Source organism: Physeter macrocephalus, chromosome 14 (assembly GCF_002837175.3).
Source record: "Physeter macrocephalus isolate SW-GA chromosome 14, ASM283717v5, whole genome shotgun sequence".
NCBI lineage: Eukaryota > Metazoa > Chordata > Mammalia > Artiodactyla > Physeteridae > Physeter > Physeter macrocephalus.
This window is the reverse complement of record NC_041227.1, coordinates 3959629-3983954: the sequence shown is the minus strand read 5'-3', so window position 1 is coordinate 3983954 and position 24326 is coordinate 3959629. Positions and strand designations below refer to the sequence as shown.

Below are 24326 nucleotides of genomic sequence, written 5' to 3'. Positions count from 1 at the left end.
TCTCTGTGTGTGTGTGTATGTGTGTTTGTGTGTGTGTGTATGTGTGTGTGTGTGTGTTTGTGTGTGTGTGTGCGGTGTGTGTGTGTATGTGTGCGTGTGTTTGTGTGTGTGTGTGTGTGTGTGTGTGTGTGCGTGTGTTAATCCGTGTGTCTGTGTCTGTGGCTGTGTCCGACAATCTCCGCCCCCTCCCCATCCTCTGAAAAAGAATAAAAGAGAAAACAACCCAGATGAGCCTCTCATTCTCACTGCTTTCCCTCCCTCTGGCCGCAAGCAGCTTTGCCACCATGGGCTTTGGGCTCCTCCCTGAGAAGAAGGGTCAGCCAGGGGTCTGGGGGTCCCGGGGTCCTTTGGGGAGTAACTGAGCACAGAGGTGTGCCCCTCACCTTCAGACACAGCCTCACCTCGCTCCACAAAAGAGCTCCATTCTTCAGCTCGTTCTGTCCTTGAAGAGTTGTTCTGTCGGTTCTTGTCACGGTTGATGTTAAGATTGGTTTCATCAGAAGAAATAACCACCTTCTAACGGAAATCCTGGTGTGTCTGTGACCCGTGCAGCACACAGGGTCAGACTCAGAGGCCCCAAGCTTGGTCTGCTGGGATGACTTGAAATTCTTTCTTTCCTTCCAGTTGTATTGAGATACAACTGACATCCAGCACTGTATCAGTTTAAGATGTACAGCATCATGATTTGACCTACATACATCATGAAATGATTATCATGATAAGCTTAGCGAACATCCACCCTCTCATACAGATACAAAATTTAAGAAATTAAAAAAATGTTTTCTCCTTGTGATGGGAGGTCTTAGGATTCACTCTCTTAAGAGCTTCCGTATATAACGTAGAGCAGCGCTCATTATATTTATCCTGTGTTTGTTATCTTATAACTGGAAGTCTGTACCCTTTGACCACCTTCATCCAATTCCCCCGCCCCCGCCCCCGCCTCTGGTAACCGCAAATCTGACCTATTTTTTCCATGAGTTTATTTTTGAAGTATAATTGACCTACAACACTATGTTAGTTCCTGTTATACAACACAGCAATCCGATATTTCTGTACATTTCAAAATGTTCTCCATGATAAGTTCAGTTACCATCTGTCACCATACAAAGGTATCACATAATTATTGACTGTGTTCTCCACGCTACATTTCATACAGTGACTCATTTATTTTGTAGCTGGAAGTTTGAACCTCTTAATCTCCCTCACCTATTTCTTCCTCTTCTCACCCCTATCTGTTCTCTGTACCTATGACTCTGTTTCTGTTTGGTTATGTTTGTTTGTTTGTTTTGGTTTTTCGATTCCACATATAAGTGAAATCATACAGTATTTGTCTTTATCTGTCTGACTTATTTCACTAAGCACAACACCCTCTAGGTCCATCCGTATTGTTGCAAATGGCAAGACTTCGTTCTTTTTTCTGGCCGAGTAGTATTCCACTGCATGTACATACCACATCTTTATCCTTTTGTCTATTGACGGGCACTTTATCCATTCACCTATTGATGCTTCCGTATCTTGGTTATTGTATGAGTTGAAATTCTTAATCATTTTGAATAAAGACCCCACATTTTCATGTTCACTCAGCCCTGCAAATTAGGTAGTTTGTCCTGACAGCCCAATACCCTGGGTAGTGTCAGAGAAAGTGGTTTGAAATGGGAGAACTGAAAAAAAAAAAATATATGTATATATATATATAGATATATTTACTTCAAGACCCATCAGTGAAGGAAAAATGCTCTCATGATACATCTCAGAAGAACAGCTGCATCGTGCGCCCAAGATCTAGAGAGTAAGGGAGAAAGTGTGGACTTCCAGGAGGTTTTTAGGGGCCTCTTGTCTCTGACAGCATCTCCAACTTTTCTTGTTTTTGATACCCTTGACGGTTGGGAGGGGTCCCGCTCAGTTGTTGTGGAGAATGTCCCTCCACTGGGGTTTGTCTAATGGCTTTCTCGAGGTTAGACTAGGGGGATGGGTCTGGGGAGCAGGACCCCAGAGGCGCAGTGCCCTTCTCATGACATCCCATCAAGGATAAACCATCAACGTGGCTTAGCATTGCTGTTGCTGACCTGGTCACCTGGCTGAGGTCGCTCAGCTTCTCCATTGTCAAGTGATCCCACACCTCGTCCCACCGTTAGCCATTTTACCCACAGGAATTCTGCTTCCCTCCATCCGGCAGCGTCCAGGACGGCCTATGCGTCCCTGTTCTACCACTGGCTTCCTTCGGTTGCAAACTCTGCCCTGAAGACTCTCGCCACTCGCCCAGTCTCGTCTCCCGTGATGCAGGAGGTAATTATTATGTCTAGAACAAAGATAACCCAGAGCCGCTACTGGTGACCAAGTTCACCGTCTTCTCTACCCGAACCAAAACATTATGGGAACAGTAAATTACTTTTATTTTCCTTGAAAATATTTGATAGGACGTGCATGAGAATCCTCGCTGAGAAAATAGACCCGGAACCTGTCATCAGAGGAGAGATGTTACCTCTATAAAAAAAAGAAAGAACCATCGGGTACATTTCCACATTGAAACCTATTTCGAATTTTATTATGTACCCTGTCCTCTTTCATCGATTCCCATCGCCTCTCCTTGAATTTATGAGCAGGTGGGCAGAGACTCCTTCCCCTCGGAGGACCTTCGTGATAGTGGAGCACGCGTGCGATTCTCTGCCAGCGAGGGCAAGGTGGCAGGGGAGGGCGATTTCAGTGGGAAAAAGTGGATCGCCTTGAGTCCTCACCTACGGGGGAGAAATGTTTCTGAGCTAAACAGACTAGTGATTTTTTTTTTTTAAATAGACTTTTCGAAGGCTGATTTTGCATAGTGAGGTTAAAAATGTCTTGAACTGACAGGAAGTATGTGGGATTCCGATTTTTCACAGCCTGACCGTCCACCAATCCTTTCCCTTCCGTCTATGTGTTGTGGCCTCCAGGGTCTGTCTGAAGTCGTTTTAAATCCACTCCTCCATCTGGGCCTGTCTGAGAGCCCTCCAAACTCAAGGTACTGTCGTGACGTGCCTGGACCTTTTCTGCTTCCATCGGGCACAAAAGGAAGCGTGTGTATTTGCCCCGCTGGCCGACTGGCCACTTGGACCAGACCTGCAATTCGTCCGTTTGTTTTCCTCTCTCCCCTCTGCCAGGTGAAGAGGTGGAGATGAACACACAGTGTCTTCCTGGGTGGCTTGGTTTGTCCCTTCAGGGAACCCTGTCTTGTGGGCTGAGTCCTCTCCTTCGGATGGGTACCGTTTTCTTACGAGCCCTTTGCCCTCGGGTGAATGGCAAAGTCAACCCTTGCCCTTCTGTGAAGTACACACCATCGACAAGTTTCACTATAAAAGCCGAAGTCTGCACTCTTTTTTTCCCCTCCTAGCTTAAATGGGGAAGCAAAGGGGTTTTATTCTTTTTCTCTCCCCTGCCCCCGCTTAAACATTCTAGTGGGAGGGGACTTCCCTGGCGGTGCAGTGGTTAGGACTCCGTGTTTCCACGGCAGGGGGCCCGGGTTCGATCCCTGGTCGGGGAGCTAAGATCCCACAAGCCGTGCGGTGCAATCCCAAACCAAACCAAACCCAAACAAAAAACAGCTGTAGCGGGAGAAGTTATGAGCCTAGCGAAACTCTCGTCTAGAAAATGCGTCCAGACGTGCAGTTATTGGAATGCGGCCGCTGGGCTCCGACCTCCAGAAAGCGTTTCCACGGGGCGCCTCTCTTGAATGTGATTATCGCCACCGTGCCATCTCTGCTGCCCCGTCCTTCCCCTCTTGTGATTATTAGAGGCTCGCCAAGCTTTCTCACCCAGAAAAACCCTTTGTGGCAGTGAGCTCTCCTTGGTGGCCTCTCCTGGTGGGGCTGGGTTAGGGGACGGTCGTAGATAGCCTGGGGTCCTTGGATCCATGGGGATGGGAGAAACAACTCTGAGATTGTGGAGACTGGTAATTTCTGAAGGTTGTTGCTTCGTGGTGCTGTTAAACATTTCTTAACCATGGTAGAAGGGCCACGGAATGCTACTCCTTCTTTGTCTTTTGCTGGTGGGCTTGTCTTTTGTCTTCTTTTGCTGGTGGGCTCGTCTCTGCAGGGTTTTGGGGACCCCCATAAGTCATTTCGTCACCAAGGGCTGTTGGGGCCAAGTGCCCACTCAAAACCTTTACGAGGCGCCTCCTGACAGAGGCGACTTTATTGATAATAATGGCTCGTCCTGAGTCAATCGGTCCCTGGGTTGACGGCGGCGTGCAATGCCTGGCGCCTGCGGGGAGGCGGTGGCTGCCTGGGCAGATGTTTCTGAGCCCAGCCAGCTCCCCTTCCCCACACCTCACGCGGGGGCCAGAGTTAGCAGGTGCAAATGCAGGCACCCAGTTAAAGCCGAATCTCACGCGAACAGTAAATACGTACGTATATACATACGCGCGCGTATATGTGTATGTAAAATATACGCATATATATGTTAGCGCGGTGTGCCCCCAAACATGGCAATAAGACACATTGTGCTAAAAATGATTCACTGTTGACCTGACATGCAGATTTAACTGGGCATCCACGTTTCATCTGCCCTCAGACCCCCCTTTCCGGCCCAGACCATCCTGGGGGGACTCCATGTGCTTGAAAATGGACCTGAATGTTCTTTCATGTCTGATTTCACGTCTGCATTATCCGGGCAGCCTGGGGGTGCTCTGTCATCTCTTCCCCGTCTGCGTGGCGTGGGGCTCTTCTTGCAGCTGGGTTGACTCCTGGGCTGTCAGTTGTTCTAGCTCTTAACTGGTTGCCTCTTAAGAGGGGTGGGAGGCTGGTCCGGTCACCTGGGGACCCGGACCCCCCAATTTCGCCTGTAATCGGTCTATTTTGATCTCTCTCTCTCTCTCTCTCTCTCTCTACTTCCCTTTGTGTCTCCCTCTGTCCTTTGCTTTCTGGGATGCTTCCCTTGGATAAGGCATTTCCTTCTGAGGCCCGAGGCCGCTCAGCCAGACACCCAGACCCCCAGCGAGGTCGGTGAGGGAGGCGTGCGCCCTCCAAGTCCTGTCACTCCACCAGTGATGAAAGGCCACCTTCACGTTCTTTCTTTGCCAAGCCAAACCCTGGAAAGAAAGGGGTTAATTTTCTCTTCTCTTTGAAATATGTGCGGGAGACAGCATCAAAGCTGCCCCATTCTGGCTCAAAAAACACACTCAGAAGCTGTAATCAGGGGTGACCTTCTAGGCAGGGTACATTTCTACACTAAAACCTATTTTAAATTTTATCATCTCCCTCTTGCTATTTCATCTCCTCTCGCCCTCCCCTCTTGTATTTATTAGAGGCTCGGTAGGGATTTCTTTCCCTGAGAGAACTTTCATAATAATGAAGTATGCTTGGCAGACGCTCACGGTGAATATACAGGATTGGAGGGTATTCTGCAAGGGAAATGGGCAGGCTTGTTTTCCTCTGTCCGAGAGAAATATTTGAGATAAGATAGACTAATTATTTCTCAAGATGGAAGTGTTGAAGGTTGCTTTGGCATAGAGAAGTTGAAAACTCCTTGAAGGGGCGGAAAGCTTCTGTGAGCATCTTTATGACTTCCCTCCCTGGCAGGCTGCCGTCATCCTGTCTCTCTGGGTACCAGCATCCTCTGGGGTTCAAGCCCATTTCCCATCTTTCTAATGCTCTCCCCACAGTGACTTTTCTTCTTTTTAGATTTCCATGAGAGGTCTGACTGAGAAAGCCTACCAGAAACCCCTCTTCGGTGCTTCTAGCCCTCATTCTTTGATAGATGTTCATACTATTGTCTCATTATTTTTCTCTCAGTTTTCACAGAAACAGTGTAAACTACTTTATTTCAAAACCATTATGTTAGTTTACTCCCTGATAATTTAAGCCGTGTATTCTTTTTCTGATATGAATTTACTAATAACATATTTTTAACCAGAAGTCAAGAAGATTTCCTGAATAAATTTTCAATGACAACTGCTGACGTTTGCGGGTTTGTTTGTTTTTTTTCCCCTTCTTTAACGTCCTTTTATTGGACCTTAGTTTTACATATGTGATTGAGTCATCCTTTCTTTCTCCAGGCATTTTAAACAGACCCTGGGACTTCTATGAGGAGAAAATTTCGCAGTGGGGAGGGGGTCGTCTTATCAAACCAGCTGTCTTTGATTCAAGAAAATAACCAGGGGTCAGCTGTGTGGTCAGGTGCAGTGGTGCCCCCAGCCTGACCCTGCCCGGGCGGGACCACCCCCAGAGAGGATTCCAGAAACTGCTCGAAGGCAGGAGTTTGTAAAGACTGTCTTCTCTCCCTGGAGCAAGATTTGCATATTTTATTTTTTTAAATTTTTTTCTTTTTTTTAGTATTATTTTTGGCTGCGTCGGGTCTTAGTTGTGGCAGGTGGGCTTCTCTCCAGTTGTGGCGTTCAATCCCAGACCAGGGATTGAACCCGCGTCCCCTGCATCGGAAGCCAGATTCTTAACCGCTGGACCACCAGGGAAGTCCCCAAATTTGCATATTTTAAATTCCCTTTTTCCCACAACCTCCTTCACCTCTGTATATCATTTGTGCAGAATTGTATATCTACCTCAAGTCTCATCTTCCGCTCCGTTCCCTACTCCTTCCCCAGGTGGAATTTTCTGGATGCGTGACATTATTTATACTCTTTCCCAGACAAGAGTTAAGGGGCATCTCCCACTTTCTGTCAGATCTGGGTCTTCCTTCCTAAAGTGCTTTTGACTTGCAAAACAGTCTCCCTTTATGGGTGATGGAGTTTCTTGAGGCATTTCTTAAATGCCTCAAAGCGTTGACTTTCTCAACGGTCCTAATATGTCAATCGCTGTTCTCAAAAACAAAACAAAACAAAACAAAACTAGAAATCAAAATTCTTAATGAGTTTGATAGGGTTAACATTTATTTCTGGGGCGGTATTCTTTTTTAGCCTCTCTTTTTCCTTAACGTTGCGTTGGGAGTCCTATACCTGTATTTCCGGGAAAGCTTTTGGTTGTGTAACTGAGCTTTTACATTTCCAGTGTGTTTTAAGCAGACTGATTAAATGTAGGGGGAGATAAAGGGTGTGACCCTGAGTCTAGGAGAGTTTCTGAAGTTAAAAAAAAAAAAAAAAAAAAAGTCCTGAATTCAAGTTTCCCATCATAAAAGGTAGAATTTCTAAAGCTGGTGGGAGGACAAAAGAGTGACTTCATAGGATTCTGAAAGAATTGGGCCCATCTCTTCCTGCTATTACCCTTTTCCCCTTTGTTACATGCACTTCCGAGTCAAGCCTCTTCATCTCAGGGCAGAGTCAACCCTTGGTATTTTATTTCCTACTTTGGCTGAAAGAACTCATGAGTGTCCCCCTTTATTTTCTGCCAGCATCCATAGAAACCACATAGAGGCTTTTGCTCAAAACACACTCATTGAGTCGCATTGCTACGGAATTGCAGTCGAAGGAGTACTCTTTCTTTTGAGGTGGAGATCTCAAGACAAGCTGAAGCCAAGCTGAAAGTCCTTCGGTTATGGCAGAGTCCACCCAGTAGAGTTTCTTTCATTATTAAGAAAAACCCCACTTAGAAAATCAGGCTGAAAGCATACATTCTTGGGTAAATTTTGGTCTGAAAAGTTTTCAAAGAGTCCTTTGAGCTGCTTTTATGCTTTTCCCTTTCTCCCAGTCCCCTTTGCTCCTCAATAGTATTTGAGAAATGCTGTCGAATTCTGTGTGTGTACAGGATTTCACATTATTGAAATATTTTACCCTGACTCCTTCACTAATGTTGTTTAGGAGAAATATCTGAGTGGGAGAAAGTTTTCAGCTTTGCAAACACTTGCCTTTCCTCAGAAAAGGTAGAACTATAGTGGCAGGTGCTCTGAAGGAAGAAAAGAAATGCCCAAGTACCACGTGAGACGGAGTACCTAAACATGTTACAAAACCAGAAAAGTGTTCTCTCATTCTGTGTCCTGGTTGTCCTGTCTAATTAAGTTTTACTGCAGTTTAGGTTTGAGGGAAGAGCTAGATTCTCCCCGAACATTTATCTTTTCACAGAGACTGAACTTAGAATGTTTTCTTTCCTAAGGTGATTGGATAACCAAAATGGAGGAGGCCAACGCCAATATTTTCTTTCTTGTCTTTGTTTCCAGCTGGAAATTAGTCCATTTTCCCCCCTCATCAGGATTAGTGAAAGAGAAAAGGGAAGCTCTTTCTTCCCAGCTATTACCATTGAAATGGATCAATTTCTTCTTTTTAAGGATGCAAATCTTGAGGACAAATGAGCTCTCTCAAATATCTCAATCATCTTTCGAGAAATGGACCGTCTTTTGCAGACTCATTGAGTAATGAGAAACATTGAAAACCATAATCCAAAGGGTAGATACTCTTGATTTCGATCTGGGCATTATAGATGCCAAATGGTATTTTCAGTAATTGTATTTTTTCCCTTCCACCTCATACCCAGAGTGGCTCTCTAAATTTTAGGTACATGCTTATGGTCTGGGAGCAAACTTTTAGCTTCAGGATTGATTTTAAACATGGCTTGCTACTCAACATCTTTCAGGGGAAAACAAAAAATCTCTGAGAGGGAACTCTTAAACTGATTGCCGTTCATCAAAGAAAAGAAGTAAGTACCACTAAGAGTAGTTTCTGAAATAAAACATATGATTGCTTGGAAAATTGCATTAGGAGAAAGAAATACTCTGGCACGTAGTGAGATTTCGATAAATGTGTTTTTCTGTCCCTCTGGTGGGTCCTTCCACTATGTTCTCTCTGAAGAACCCCGTTGAGGTTTCATACGATTCCTCTCCAGACAGCGGGCGTAGAGGGAACCCACCTCAACAAAATAAAGGTCACACATGACAAACCCACAGCTAACATCATTACGCAATGGCGAAAAGCTGAAAGCATTTCCTCTAAGGTCAGGAACAAGACAGGGATGTCCATTCGTGCCACTTTTAGTCAACATAGTATTGGAAGTCCTAGCCACAGCAATCAGAGGAGAAAAAAAAATAAAAGGAATCCAAATCGGAAAAGAAGCAAAATTGTCACCGTTTGCAGATGACATGATACTATACGTAGAAAATCCTGAAGATGCCACCAGAAAACTACTAGAGCTCATCAACGGATTCGGTAACGTTGCAGGATACAAAAGTAATTCACAGAAACCGGCTGCATTTCTAGACACTAACAACAAAAGGTCAGAAAGAGAAAGTAAGGAAACAATCCAGTCCAATCATCAGAAAGAATAAAATACCTAGGAATAAACCTACCTAAGGAGGCAAAAAGACCTGTACTCCGAACACCGTAAGACACTGAAGAAAGAAATTGAAGGCAACACAAACAAATGGAAAGATACACTGTGTTCTTGGAGCGGAAGAAGCAATATTGTTAAAATGACTATACTACCCAAGGCAACCTGCAGATTCAGTCCAATCCTTGGATGGTTTTGTGAGGTGACATTTTCATGATTCCTCAGGCTGGTCATTTCCTCTCAAGCCAGATTAGGTGTCCTTGTGGTATGATTCATAACCCATCTCCTTTGTGGCATTTACCACAATACCAATCCTTATATACTTATGTCCTAATTTTCTTCTCTTCACCTACGTGTGTACTACCTCAGCAAGGCAAAACTGAGCTCCTTAAATCATTAACAATAAACCCATATTTAATTCCAGGGTGAAGGAGCCACTTCTATGCTTTCCCCTGGTCTCATTTACTTTCTTTCTCACCAGAATCTCTTCTTTTGAATTTTCTGTCCATACCTAAGCTTTTAAGGGACTGAAATATTTTAACTGGATTTTTTTTCATTAACATAGTTTAGGAAAAATTCCTCTGAGGCAGACGTTATCAAAGCAGCTGTCTTTCATTGAAAAAATAGAAAGGTAAAGAGAACTTCTCTGACAGGTACTTCCTGAGATAAAAGGTTTACCTAATCCTGTTGAAAAGGTAGAAGAGTTCAATATTATGGGAGGGTGGTGAGGTAATTCTCTGAAATTAAGTAGCTGTGAATTGTTGTGTTTTGTTTTGTTTTTTTCACCCTTTCAACTTCTGTTAGTTGAGTGAACTGGGAGAGGTGGGGCTGGGGAGGTTTACTTCATGTCACTCGTGCGGTGGTCTCTTTGTCACACATCACCTCCAGACGTTTTCCTGAGAGAAACAAAATGGCAGCCTGAACTCCAGGGTTCCCTCACCCACCAGTTCCCTCTCCGCCTCTGACTAGAGCTAATGGCTCCGTACCATTATTTTTCCTGTCAGATTTAATGGGGAGATATTCTTTTCCTAAAGCCATTAGTTAAGTAATATTGCTTACAGAATTGCTGAAACAGGGATAACACCTCCTTCTCAGGGTGTAAACCTTAAGAAATGATGAGGCAATTGCCTAAACACATCAATTATATTCCAAAGCCTGACCTTTTTTTCTGCTACAATTTTCATTTAGAGTTAAGAAAGTTTGAAAGTAACGATGCCTTAAAGCAGGTTCTCTTGATTCAATTTTGGCACTAAATAATTCAAATAATATTAGCTGGGTTTTTCTTTTTTCTTTCTTTTTTTTGTTCTTTATTTCATTTTCTCCCTTCCCCACAACTTGTCCTCTCTTTATTTTAAGGCATTCTCTTATTGTCTGAGGATGATTCAAGTTTCAACTGATCGAAAGATTTTAAGCATACTTCCCGACTAAATATATTTTTTTTGAGAAAATGGTAAGTAAGTGAAGTGTTCTCAAACTGATTGCCTTTCATCAGAGAAAGAAAAGAGAAATTTAAATCGTAGAGAAAAGTGGTTTCCGGAAGAAAGAGGTTGGAAAATGGTTACTCGGAAGAGGCAAAATTTCACACAAAAAAATGAGGCTAGAACAGAAATACTTCAGATTTGGTTAGAGATGGGAAAATATATTTTTCTTTTCCTTTTGAGTCTCTCAACCTTTTCTCTGCCTGAGAAACTGAACTCTTGTTATGAGGGTGTGAGGGTCCATCTCCCTCTGTCAGATGTGTGTTCTGATTGAAATGACTTGCCTTGCACACTCTGGGGCTTTTCTTCATGACTTTCAGTCTGAATTTTAGAGCCAGCGTCATTATTTGCCTCTGATTTTTTTTTTCAAACAAATAAAGCGATCCCATACTTGTTGCAATAAAAAAAGCAACATTGACATATGCAAGGAAAGCTTGATAATCGCCAGCCTCATGGCCCCCCGAGGTTGCCAGAGTTGGGCTGATGTGCCATCACGTACACGATGGACACTTTATTTTGTTGTTTACACAGATAGATCATACCATACATAGTCATTGACAACTCTTTTCTTCTTAATATATCTTGTATATAACTCTGGGCATATATTACAGATTGAGAGATAGATCATTTTAATAATGGCACAAAATCCCACAGTATAGCTGTACCATAATTTATTTATTCAGCTCCTCCTGTATTGATGGATGTTCTGTTGCTTCTATTGGTTTTCCTACCACGGCTATCGCTGCAGTAAATATTCTTGCTCCATTTCGCAAAGAGCAGCTGCTGGACCAAAGCGTGTTTTATAATTATAAATTTCGTTTTATAAGATACTACTAAAGTACTTTTCAAAAGCAGGGTTACTCTCCCATAAATATCTTTTTAACAGTATTTTTGAAAAGAGACTCTGCTTCTGCAAAGGAGCAGAGCCTGCGCGGAGTCTAAAGCCTTGCCTTCATCGTGGGCGCCCTTGAACCTCTTCATGGACAAAGGGTCTCACGCTGGCCTCTCTCGGCAGCGCTCAGGCCACGGATACGTTGGTTAGCACGGCGCTGTTGTTTGAAAATTAACTCGTTATCAGTGTTTAAAAGGGAATCATGGAACTCAGATTTCTGGTTTCTCTTGGAAAATGGAGAGTTCTGGCAAACTGGATGCTTGGTCCTCGGTGGTCTTGGTGGGTGGGAGCTGAGGGGCAGCCTTGCCCTTGGAGGCTGGACCTGTCCTCCCTCTCTCCATCCACAGCCCTCACCCCAGGCAGAAGCCCTTGTTTCTGTTATTGGTCTGGCCCTGTAGCTTTTGAGTTTGTGATTCTTGGCTTCAACCAGGGTTTCCCAGCCGTGGCCCTATTGACCTTCACAGCTGGGTCCATCCTGTGTACCGCACGTCCAGGAAAGTCCCCGGATGTCACCTGCGGCTGAAAACCACTGGCTCAAACAGACCCACAAATCCCATTTTCTTTGGTAGATGCTGAGATCAACTTTTCCAAGAGTGTTCCTGAGCCACTTTCATTATTTCTCTCTATCCCGTAGGCCTCTGTCTCGCTTTCTGAAGGAATATTGTTGAATTCTGTACACAGCCAAGCTTTAAAGTCACGGAAATATTTCAAACCGGCCCCATTCACCGAATTGGGAGAAAATATCTGAGTGGAGAAAGTGATCAAAACACTTTCCTTTCATCTCCGGAACGGAAGTGTAGACACGGCCGTGATTCCAGGTGGTTTCTCAAGTAAAAGCTTTACCTAATTACACACACGTAAAAGGTACAATTTCTAAATACTGGATGAAGGGGCTTGAATAAGTCCCTGGAAGAAAGGGAGACGTTGCCTTTGTTCCCATGGGTTTTCTGCGATGGTTCCTTTTTGTGAGTTAGGGCCTCGGGCGAGCACACTTCTCCCCTTCCGTTCTCACAGGAGTTCTCCTCAGAATGTTTCTGAGCATCAGGAAGAATTAGGAAGGCTGGGGGGGGGTCTCTCCAGGGCTTTTCTCCCCCTTTGCCTTCTCTCTCCTCCTCTGACAGGAGCAAACGACTTTCCTCCATCTTTTCTCATTAGAATTAATAGAGAAGTATTAATTCTTTCCCTAAAGCTATTAGTGAAGTCACAGAGCTCCAGAATTGCTGAAACAGAGTAATTTCTCCTTCCTTCCAAGGTGTAAATCTCGAGGCAAGATGAGAAGCTTTTGTGAGTGTGTCAGTTAGGTCCGCAGGAAGGGACCCTCATAGACAATTTTCACTTAGCCATAGGAAACTTTAAAAATAACGATACACAGACTAGGTGGGCTGCTGCGTTCTGTCTTGGCATTTAACGTTTCAAATGGCATTTCTCTGATCATCTCTTTTCCTGACGTGATTTCATCATCCTGTTTTCACCCTGTATGTAAAAGTCACTCTCTTGTCGTCTGGACAGGATACACCTTTTAACTTAAAGCAAGATTTTAAACACCGCTTTGCGCTAAACATAGTCTAGGGCGAAGAATTTCTGTGCGGGAAGAGTTCTTGTCCTGATTGCCTTTCACCAAAGGACTAGAAAAGAGATGAGAACCACGAAGGAAAGTGGTTTCTGAAATAAAAGATTCATTTGTGATCACTTAGAGGCGAACTTTCCGAAGACTGCATTAGGGTAGCTCAGAAATACCCGATGCTGCACTCGATAAATATATTCTCCTGGCTCTCTCGCAAGCCCCCCTCTGCCTGTGGGACTCAGGTGGGCGGCTGCTGCCACCTCCTACGGTCCACCCACTTCTGATCGTTTTCCGATTGGAATGAATGTCCCCAGCCCCTGCCTGAGAACAATAAGACTTCTTGCCTCCATCATTTTCAGCCGTATTTCTTTCTTCTTCAGGGGCCTTATAAACAAAAGTTGTAATTGCATTGCAGAAACAAATGAATTTACTTGCAACACATTTTGGTCTGATACCTGGTGTGCCATAGAGCCTTCAAAAATATTGGTTGAATAATTACTCAAATGAATGATTCAGACTCGGTAGAGGGAAAACGAGCGCCAAACAGGTGGCATGTGGGAACGGTTTTACAGTATGCATGGCTTTACTCATTTCCATGGATACAGGGGGGGTCAGGGCCCCATTGCACCATCTCATTGCACCCTCTGCTTTTTCCTTCCTAGCGTTCGCTACACGTGCTTGGTGATTTTTTTTTTTCCGATTAGACTTTTATTTTTTTCATATTCTCTTCCATTATGGTTTATTACAGGATATTGAATATAGTTCCCCATGTGATACAGTAGGACCTTGTTGTTTATCCATCCTATATACAATAGTTTGCATCTGCTAACCTCAAACTCTCAGTCCCTCCCTCCTCCGGCCCTCCCTTCCCTTTGGCAACCACGAGTCTGTCCTCTACGTCTGTGAGTCTGTTTCTGTTTTGTAGACAAGTTCATTTGTCATATTTTAGATTCCACGTATAAGTGAAAGATGATATGTGTCTTTGTCTGACTTACTTTACCTAGTATGAACTCTCAGTCCCTCCCTCCTCCGGCCCTCCCTTCCCTTTGGCAACCACGAGTCTGTCCTCTACGTCTGTGAGTCTGTTTCTGTTTTGTAGACAAGTTCATTTGTCATATTTTAGATTCCACGTATAAGTGAAAGATGATATGTGTCTTTGTCTGACTTACTTCACTTAGTATGATAGTCTCTAGGTCCATCCATATTGCTGCAAAAGGCATTATTTCATTCTTTTTTATGGCTGAGTAGTATTCCATTGTGCATGTGTACCACATCTTCTTTATCCATTCATCTGTTGATGGACATTTAGGTTGTTTCCACACCTTGGCTATTGTGAACAGTGCAACTACGAACATAGGGGTGCACGTTATCTTTCTGAATTAGAGTTTTGTCTGGATATATGTCCAGGAGTGGGATTGCTGGGTCACATGGTAGCTCTATTTTTAGTTTTCTGAGGAACCTCCATACTGTTCTCCACAGTGGCTGCACCGATTTACATTCCCACCGACAGTGTAGGAGGGTTCCCTTTTCTCCACACCCTCTCCAGCATTTGTTATTTGTAAGTGATTTTTTTTTTTTTTGGTGTAATTATTTGCTGGCTGAATTTCTCCCCCCATTAGACTGTCATTTCCGTGAGGGTATCTGCCTCCGTCACTGAATAAATTGCCTGGTGTTCAGCACAGTTCCTGGCACAGAACATTGACTGTGGTCAGTGCTCAATAAATATTTAGGCTCAATCATATGGGCTCATACATGGGCTCAAAAAATATGGACTCAAAGGGGCTCAACTAGTATTTGGAATATGAGCAAATAACTGCCCACATAGTGATTCCTCTTAGAGTTCTGCCCCGCTTTCCTTAAGTAATTGCACATTTTAATTGCTAGCACATTTTGCATCCTTCGATGGCAAGGATGCTTGTAAACAATTTCATCTCAGATAAATTAGTAGTCTGGGAGATTACCCCTGGGATCGTGTCGATGCTTAGAGCTTACTTAAGGAGGCCAACGTGATAGACTCATTTTTACCCCTTCCTTATAATTCAGCGTCTTTGGACTCCGAATTCATGGAGGTTTGGGGTATATTGGGGCAACTGATGAAAAGGCATCAAATTACTTACATTTTCAGATAATGATATTTGAGTAATATGTCTATTAGCATTTTAACAAGGCCTCGCAATGAGACAGCCTGCAGGAGGCTTGACGTTAAAGATGTCACCAGTTAAGCTGTAAGTTTCATCGTGTTGTTTCTTCACTCCATTTTCCTTCTAATTATTTTACAGTTTCCTATCGCCTTTTCAAGATAGCTAAATTTAAATTTGCTACAGTACTAAGCAGTCTCTTCCTCTCTCCACGTGGTTTGGCAATTATTTCTGGGGGAAATTATTGAAAACGCAGCCTTTAATCGGGGTGGGGGGCAGAACAGCACACAGAGCTGTGATGAGAGATGGGTTCTGTAGTAAGATTCTGGTAATCGCGTAAGAGCGGTCTAATTCGCAAAGATTGCGATAGGACGGTGGAATCCATGATTTCTGAAGATGTACAAAGTGACTCACAGAGTGATGCCTAAACATAAAGGGGATGCCGTTCTGTGCTTTAACACTTGCCTGGAGCCCTACTGACTTTTTGAAAAGGGCCATTCATCTAATAGCAAGGATGCTTTCCTTCTTCAAGAGTCGCAATTCGTTTAACACACTTCTGTGACATTATTTGGGCATTTTTCACAATGATTAAAGATAACGCACTTTTCTCTGTAGACTGTTAGGTCACAGGCAAATTGAATCAATGTATTTTCTTCCCTTCCTTTCTCGGATGAGTCAGAAGTTATTGGTCAAAGGCGTGCATGGCCTTTTCGTTAAGCTTAAAAACCCAAACGACCTGCTGAGAAGATGCTTGGCCAATCTGATTATTTTCTCTGTACTAATTGGTTTTACTTCTTCTTTGAATTGAATGAATTGCCTGGTGGTTTTGTCACTGTGGGAGTACAGCTTAATCCACTTAGAGCGAGGCGCTTGGGCTTGGTAAACTCTGGGGCTCTAGAAACGTTTTTCATCATTGTGGTCTTTGGGTGATTTTTCATAGGTGAGAATGCAAATGGATCTCAAATCCATCCATTTTCTCCATTTCTGTTTCCACTGCCCTAGCCAAGTCGTCACACCTGGCCCCCTAGACTACTTTGGGAAACTTGTAACTGGTTTTCCCATCCTATTCCCCTCTCTCCTTCTTCAGTCTCCATATAGTAGCCAAGTGCCTCTTTAGAAGATGTAGACCTCTTGCTGGAAACACTGGTTTCTTCACAATGAATGAAGAATAAAATCTAAAGCCCTTCCCAGGGCTGCCTGCAACCTACAAGATCTGAGCCCTTGGTGGCTCCCTCAGCTTCATTTTGCCCCCTGCTCCCCACCGTCTTTCCACCACGGCCTTCCACGGATTCCTTAATACTCCCAGCTCCATCCCACCACAGGGTCCCTGCCTCTGTTCCTCCTTTGTCTGGAATGGCCTTTGAGGGCTGGTTCTTTCTTATCCTGAAGGTCTCATTTCAGGTGTCACCTTCTCAGAGATGCCTTCCTCAACTAGGCAAGCCAGTTACTCTCTGTAATCTGCCCTTCAGGGACTGCTACTCTCTATAATATTCCCTGTTTATCATCACTTTTGTTATTACTCTACCCTCTCCTGTTTATTGGGTCTTTGTCATAGCCTCCTGTGTATCGTTCCTCTTTGGGGTACCCCCCTGTTTATTTCTTTCATGACCCCCGTCACAACCTCAATTATCTTACTTGTCTCTGTTTCCCTTCCCCGTCGGAACAGAGGCTCCTGAGGGCCAGGGTACCTTGGTCTTGTCCTCCAATTCCTCAGGGTTGAACATGGTACCTGGTTCCTTGAAGGAGCCCAGGACATGTCTGTTGAGCGGATGAATGAAATACCAAAGACCCCAGTGCTGCATCTTTAGGTGATCTCAGTAACGTGGTGCTCAAGTGAAGATTGTTTGTATTAAAGGAAAAATCATTGCTCCCTTTCCCAAATTGTCGCAACGTCGACGGATTTTTAAAGTTGATTTGCTCAAGAGTAGTGTGCTCGATCATCTAGTGACCTATCCCTGGGGGTATGAGAAATAGGTCTGTTCTTTTGGGTTCAAGGTGGAGGACAGAGCACATACACTTCCTACACTTTCCTCCCAGACATTAGTGAAGGAATGTGTTTGGAATGCCCAGGCCCGAGGGGACAAGATGACCAGAGAAGAAATGGCGCCACAGTTGTAGGGGCTGGAATGCAGAGGCTAAGTGGTCACTGATTAGCAGACCCAAGTGAACTTAATCCTTGTTTAACAGTGGTCAAGCCCTAGACATTCAGAAATCCATGGAACCAGGTGGGGCTGAAAACAGGAGCGTTGGTTGAAAGAATCAGCAGCATTCAAACCCCCCCAGATCTGCACCCCACCCCTGCTTCTCAGAGCCTGGTCACGTCCCTCACTCTCGCCCCCAAATGATACTCTGGGCTTAGTCTCTGGAGACCCTACAAAATGCTGGGGAGCAAGGGGGCTGTACTGAAAACAGAGGGTTTAACCAAAGGTTGGCACCGCACACTGAGGCCCCCGCTCTCAATCCCAATTCTGACTGCAGGATGCTGGCACCTGCCTTACACTTTCCAGGCAGGAGATCAGAGAACTCCTTGGGCAGAAGCCGACCAGCCTGTGTGGAAGACCTAACGGGGATTGCTTCAGGTCTTCCCGCATCAACAGGGCAAGCAGATAGCCCTGCAGGGAGGTCCACGATTGACATTTTATGTTTGTAAAGTGTTTCTAACCAGTTTTTCAGTGCCTATTTCCTAAACACGAGCAGGTAGTTAAGATTGCCGGGTATCTCAGGGAAGCCTTTAGTAGGAAAGAGAGAGATAAAAACATACAGAAACAAAGGAACTTGGAAGAAAGAGAGACCATATAGGAAGAGGCAAACTTCAGCAATAACAATGACAACAGATCATTATTAATCTTGCGTGAGACAGAAGGGAAGATGTTGGAGCCATGAAATAGTAACAGGATGCTATAAAGAAGGAATAATAACAATTAATAATACTAATGAGTGGGCTCTTGGAAATTAAAAACATGATAGCAGACACGGACACCTCTGGGTTGAAATAGAAAGTTGAAAGAATTCTCCCAAATGAAAAAGACAAAGAATTAGAAAATAGGAGAGAAAAGATAAGAACAATAGAGGAATAGATCAAGATGTCCAATAACCTGCGAAGAGCAGTTCTAGAAAAAGAGAAAAGACAAAACATAAGGAAAAAAATATATCAAAGAAATAACATATTTTTCTAAAATGGAAAGACGTGGTTCAGGTTGAAAGGGCCCACTGAGTGTCCAGACAATGAATGGAAATAGACCCAGGACCGTGGTAACACTGGCATAAAAAGAGTTTAGGAGTTTCCAGAGAGAGAAACCAAAAGGTTTCTTCCAAAGGATCGGGGACCATAAATCATGTTGGCTCCAGACTTCTCAACAACTAGAGCTCAGTGGAGCCACATCTTCAATTCTGAAGGAAAATGAATTTTAATTCAGACAGCTATACCCAGACAAGTAGCCAGTTAAGGCCTAAACAATTTTATTTCACCCTTTCTCATGAAGCTGCTGGAAGTTTTGCATTGAGAAAGAATGCAAAGAGAGTAAACCCAGGAAAAAGAAGCGAGGGTGTCCAGGAACCAAGGAGGCGAAGAAAATTGCCAGGATGGGGGTGACACACGGGCTCAGCCCCCATCGGACCGAGGGAGCAGTGGTCCACTGGAAGCGGGTCAGAAAGTTTTGAGAGAGAGATTTCCAAGGAAACGAAATGGAACCTAATAAATGAAATAAAAGACCACTGGGAAGGAGGTGGGAGGATGATTTTAGGAATAAGTCCATACAAAAAAAGTAAGCAAAGAAAAAGACAAAATAATGATTAACTCCAGGGAAAACAGTGCTGGCAAGAAAGGCAATGTAATCACAGCACACTACCTGGCTTGGTGGTGAAGAGCGTGTTCCTGAACATAGTGATGCAAACACTGGATATCCTAAACAAAATTATGACATCATAGTCATATGACTGTAGAGAGGAGAGAGGGGAGGGGGTGTGCCCAGGCGTGCAGGTGATAAGGGTGGTGGCTGGGGGAGCTCGTCCTAAACCCTCCTCTCCCCTCATGACGTCATAGGCTATCCTCCAAACCGGAAACAGGGAATCCAGAAGGGGTGCTACACCCTTGTTCTTAGGAGAGAAGGAGATAAATACAAAAGGAATCCAAAGTGGGAAAAGATGAGTGGGTGGGCAGGTGTGGCTGTTTCTCTCAATACGCAGAAATACTTGACTTTTAAAAACTCTGTGCGTGTGTAGCGTTAATCAAGCTAAAAGCAGATGTAAAAGTGGGTTGAATGCTTTTCTCTGGTGACACGGCTCTTCTAGAATGTTTTTCTGATCTCCTCTCGTGATGGGATCTACTTACTGAAACTCTGTGGTCCTTCTGACTTGTATCCCAGGCCAATATGACAAAATGGAGGAGAGAGTAATGATGAAGGATGAGAGAAGGGCAGCTCTTCCCCTGAAAGGGAGATGCTGTTTGGGGGCTGCTGTCAAGGCCATATCTTTGTCACCCCTCTCCCCCCACACATCACAAACACCACCACAGAACAACAGCAACACAAAAACCAACCTCCCTCCTGCTGTCAGCGCTCTGATGGAGACTGAGGCATCCTACATGATAGGAAAATTTCTACTCTCGACCCTCAGTTGAATGGCCAGAGAATTCAAACCGATCCAAAATTAACCAATGGGCCCAGGAACATGACTTTGATGAAAAAAAGATTCACATGACGTATCTTTAAAAATATCTGTCATCAAGGGATTTTTCTGCCTTGGGAATTGGTTTTGCCACTTCTTTCCTTATCAGAAGTGGAGACGTTTTATTTGACCATGTCAGCTGTTTCACGGTAAATCCATTTCCCAGATACACCGTGTGAGATGAGGTTATGGGTTCAGAGCTGGTCGTGAAGACACAGGTCAACTCCTAGGAAATGACTGTTGGCTGACTTTATAACTTCAGGTGTATATCCATGTGCCTCCCCCCTTTTTAGGTCTAAATCTGTCAGGGGAGCCACCCTGTGCTGCCTCAGAATCATCTCTTTGTGTTGGGGACGGAGAGAAGGGGGAAGAGGAGAAGGAGGGCAACAGACACAGCTCGGGAAGCTCCTGTCCTCACCCAAGTTCAAGAACGGTCAGGGAAGCAGACAGATTGACCTCGAAGGTGGGAATTGTGGTTCTGAGCGGTCTCTACCTATCTCTTTTCTAGATTTATGCCTCTTTTTTCTTGTTAGCGTCCAGTGTGGCAAAACTCGCTTGGGCCACCTAGAGGTTTCCTGGCACCGAAACCCCGTGAGGCGAACAGACGCCTCCAAACATTGCGCTGAATCAGCCGGTGACCCGGGCTGTGAACTTGGGATGATCTCACAGTTGATTAAAAAATCCCAAGTCCCTTTATTATTTCATACCTGAATAGAGATGCCTCTCGCCGTGCAGAGGTCACTGCAATGCGGCGTCAATGCCAGGCAGACTGGGGGGCCTTGGGCTGAGAAACATGAAAATGCTAGTCCAGACCGCACCCTGAAAAACCGCTAATCTGGAAAAACTCAAATGCACGGTACCATAACGTAGCACACCCGCTGCAGGAGCAGTGATGATTTAAAATCGGATGCTCAGAACTGGTTAGATAATTGAGTGGCTGGGTGTTCACAAGGCCAGATACAAATACAGAGCCGTCTCAGTCGCTTATTGTGTGTCAACACGGAACTTTACTGGAGTTAATGCATCAATGAGTTATTAATGAAAACCGATGAGAACATTGTATCGAAGTTCAGGCTCTGTAAAGAATCATTAAGACCTCCAGACCTGGTTCCCACTGAGGACCACGTTTCTGACCACAAGTTTTTTTGTACCAATTAACCTTTCTTCCCTCCATTTATTTTCCTTTGCACATCGCTGCAGGAGATTTCTCCAGCTGCCGGCAAGCACGGGGACCGTCGTCCTCAGAATACAGCTGTGAGGTCAGGATTCTCTCCGCCACCCGACTCCTTGGTGGCAGTGGCTAATGACAGACTTCCAGCCCGTGGCAAAGGTCTGGACGTGGGATTGCTTGAGACTCGCCTGCCGCCCCCCCAGGAGCAAGTCTCAACAGACCCCACACCACGCATTTTCTCAGATGCTCAAGAGCCTTCTTCCTTTGAGTCCCAAGGAACCTCTCTCGGCCATGACCTTGCTACCTCTGTGGCTGCCTTTCGTCCTTCTCTGGGGGAAAGAGCAGGTCACACAACCCTGGGAATTCACAGTGTGGAACCACAAGACCACAGCCAGGGTGCAAGGGACACTCTGACACAAAGCTCCCCCGACAGAAAAACGATAGCAGAGGGTGTGTCCCCATCACTCTTGCCAGGGAAACCTTCATCTGGGCGGAGACTTTCAGGTTCAGTTCCACTGGGGTCCACTGGAAAAACTCATCTTGAAATACCAGCTTCAGGACCAGGCTCAGCTAGTTCACACCAAGAGGAAGGGAAACACAAGACATGTTTCCCTTCCGGGGTGCAATACGGGTGTGGGGAAGGGCTGGTCCCCTGCCGTCCCGTAGGAAATGACGGTGGGAAATGTCAAGGGTCTGGATTCATCGCTCTAAAGGATGGTGTGGTTCCGTCTAGCCCAGGGCAGCCCACGGAGGTCCCTGCAGCCCCTTCGAAAACCCTCAGGAAGAGGAGTTTGGAAGGAATGAGAAAGCAAACTCGTGTGGAGTTCAGCGACACCAGCAGCGATGATGAAGATCGGTTGGTGATAGAGATCTGAAACTTCCAGAGAGAGATGCGTCCACGGTCAAAGACGGATGATGCTTTACAGTAAACGCCATCAAGCGGGCAGGGGAACTGAACTCTATTCATGAAGCCCCTACAGAGAGGAAGGCCATTTGGGGGTCTTTCTAAGACCTCCCCAACCAGCTCTGAAACCCAGACTCAGCCTCACCCTTCCCAAGAGGCCCTGCTCACAAGGCACCAGGCTGGGCAAAGCTGGCAGTGAAGCAGGGTCTAAGAAGTCTTGACCTACACAGTGACTGTGGCTTGACTCCCAGCTGTATCCTCTGCATTGGTCCTTCACTGCTTCATCTGGGAAAATGGCATTGACCCAGAGAGCCACGATCGACTTGTTTCCGAACAAATGTGAACCCCCCAGAGTCAAGGTGACAGGTTTCCTCTGTTAGCGAGCTGGGGGTTGGCTTCAATGGGAGTGAGCATACTTGGGAAAACTGGGGTAGCTTGCAAAAGAGATGGGGTGTGAAGTGGGCATCGAGATACTTCTGTTTATTCTGGAGACAAAATCCAGATTCATTCAAAAACTGAAGTTTGGTCCCAGTAATTTGCCTCCTTAATGGAAGTTGTAAATATACTTCAAAATGCCCATGATCTGGTGAAATACTAAGTAGCTTTCAGTGTTGCACAAATGGTCAATGCTTATGTATGATTCAGTGACACAAGCATGTACAGCTCTTGTGCCCGGTGCCTTTTCTGTGGAGACCTCTGAAACCCTTGGTTTTTCCAGCTCTTGCAAAAGGAACATTGTGTTAAAAGTTAATAGAACAGTCTCTGTAATGAGTCATTTTTGAGGGGGAAAAATTCACTTATTTTCCTCTGATTCTTTCTGTCATATTGTGCTCTGAGCAATTTCAATTAGAGGGTTACATTTTAGTAATCTCTACAGCTTAAATTGATGCCTGCTCATCGTGATGGGAGCCTTTTAGATTTCCTCCAGAAGCTTCAAGGATACAAAACTAATTGGAGTTTTGACGCTGTTTTACATCTCAGTAATTTTATTTTGGGGGCTTGGTGTTACTTTGCTGTCAAATTAAATCAGCCTCTGTATTGTGCAAGTCAGAACAGCACAGAGAAAATTCGCCAGTGTTCCAAGCCCGTGCGCCCCTGTGCAGAAGAAAATAGGTGATCTGCGTCAGATGACGCAGTGAGCAAAGCCTCCGATTTACTGCACTCTTCTCCTCCTCCTTAAATGGGAGAGGAAAAACTTCAAGAGATTTACACTGCTGCATTCCAATAAAATTTTATACTTGCTTTTGGTATGGTTTTGTACAATTTGAAATTTATAGCCGAGCTCTTTTGGCTTCACTTTGATGTAAGGATGTTCATATGACATCTTGTAGTTCAAAGGTGGGGCAGCAATGCAGAACATCTCACACGAACGAAGATGCTTTAATACGTCCTTGCCTGTGACGAAGGATGGTCCGATTTCACGTATCTTCGAGTGAATTTTCCAATTTTAGGGTAACTCTAGAAACTTCAAGGTGGGACCAGCTGCCCCGGGTGACTTAGCATATGTCTGTGGTCATTCCAGATGCACTCATACATAGCCAAGTGATTTCAAGCCCAGCCAAGGAAAACATAAGAAGGGAGGTAAAAGGATGCTAAGCATTCACCTCGTGTACTTTCTAAACCAAACGAAGGTGATGTAATTATCTACCCGTTGGATTGTCCGTGCCACTATAATGAGAGAGAGGTCTAGGAAACTGGTCTGAATCCTGGAGGGAGAGAAAGTGACCTTGCCCTGAGCTGGCTGGGGAATCTTGGTGAAGACTCACGCCCTCTCAGCCCCTGTTTCTCCAACTGGGAAGAAGAGAGTAAAGACAAGATGTGCTGGATGTGACTTCAGGCCCCGATCCTTGTGCGAGTGGCTCGGAGGTGGTACCCCGTGGGGAAGGGTCCTGCACTCAAGGAGTTTGGGAGGGGGCTGTGGGGAACTAAAGCCAATGATTTTCTTGAAGAATGTGAGCTCAGGGAAGCTCCTTCTATTTTTTTTTCTCCAGAGCTCTAGCTTTGGGGGTGCAACCAACCCATTTCTAAATGGTGGCTCATAATGCAAAAATTAGAAGCAAAAACAGAACACTGCTGTGTGAGTGGAAGACAACATGTCTGTGGGCTGGATTGGTTACTTTGTGTTGGGAGGTACTGGTCATCCAGGTGCTTCTCTCCTGGACGGCTGCTGAGCTGTTGGCTGGACCACTGGACTGAGGTCAGGAAGTCACCGCTCCCAGTAGCACTGACCTCAGGATAGTCAGGTTAGGTGGAAGCTTGATCCTTCTACGAGCCACGGATGCTGGCTGCCACATCCCAACCTCCACCAAACATGGCGGAACATGGATTCCATCTCTAA

General features: G+C 45.0%; 1 protein-coding gene across 1 annotated transcript in view; it reads left to right on the top strand.

Annotated features, from left to right (window-relative positions):
* Positions 1 to 21959, top strand: part of ZNF831 (zinc finger protein 831) — a 78152-nt gene extending 56193 nt beyond the window's left edge. The window contains exons 5-6 of the mRNA XM_007102503.2: positions 20222 to 20376; positions 21114 to 21959. Of these exons, the coding sequence (XP_007102565.2) occupies positions 20222 to 20376; positions 21114 to 21959 (1001 nt within the window). The remainder of the gene's footprint in view (positions 1 to 20221; positions 20377 to 21113) is intronic.
* The last annotated feature ends 2367 nt before the right edge of the window (positions 21960 to 24326 follow it).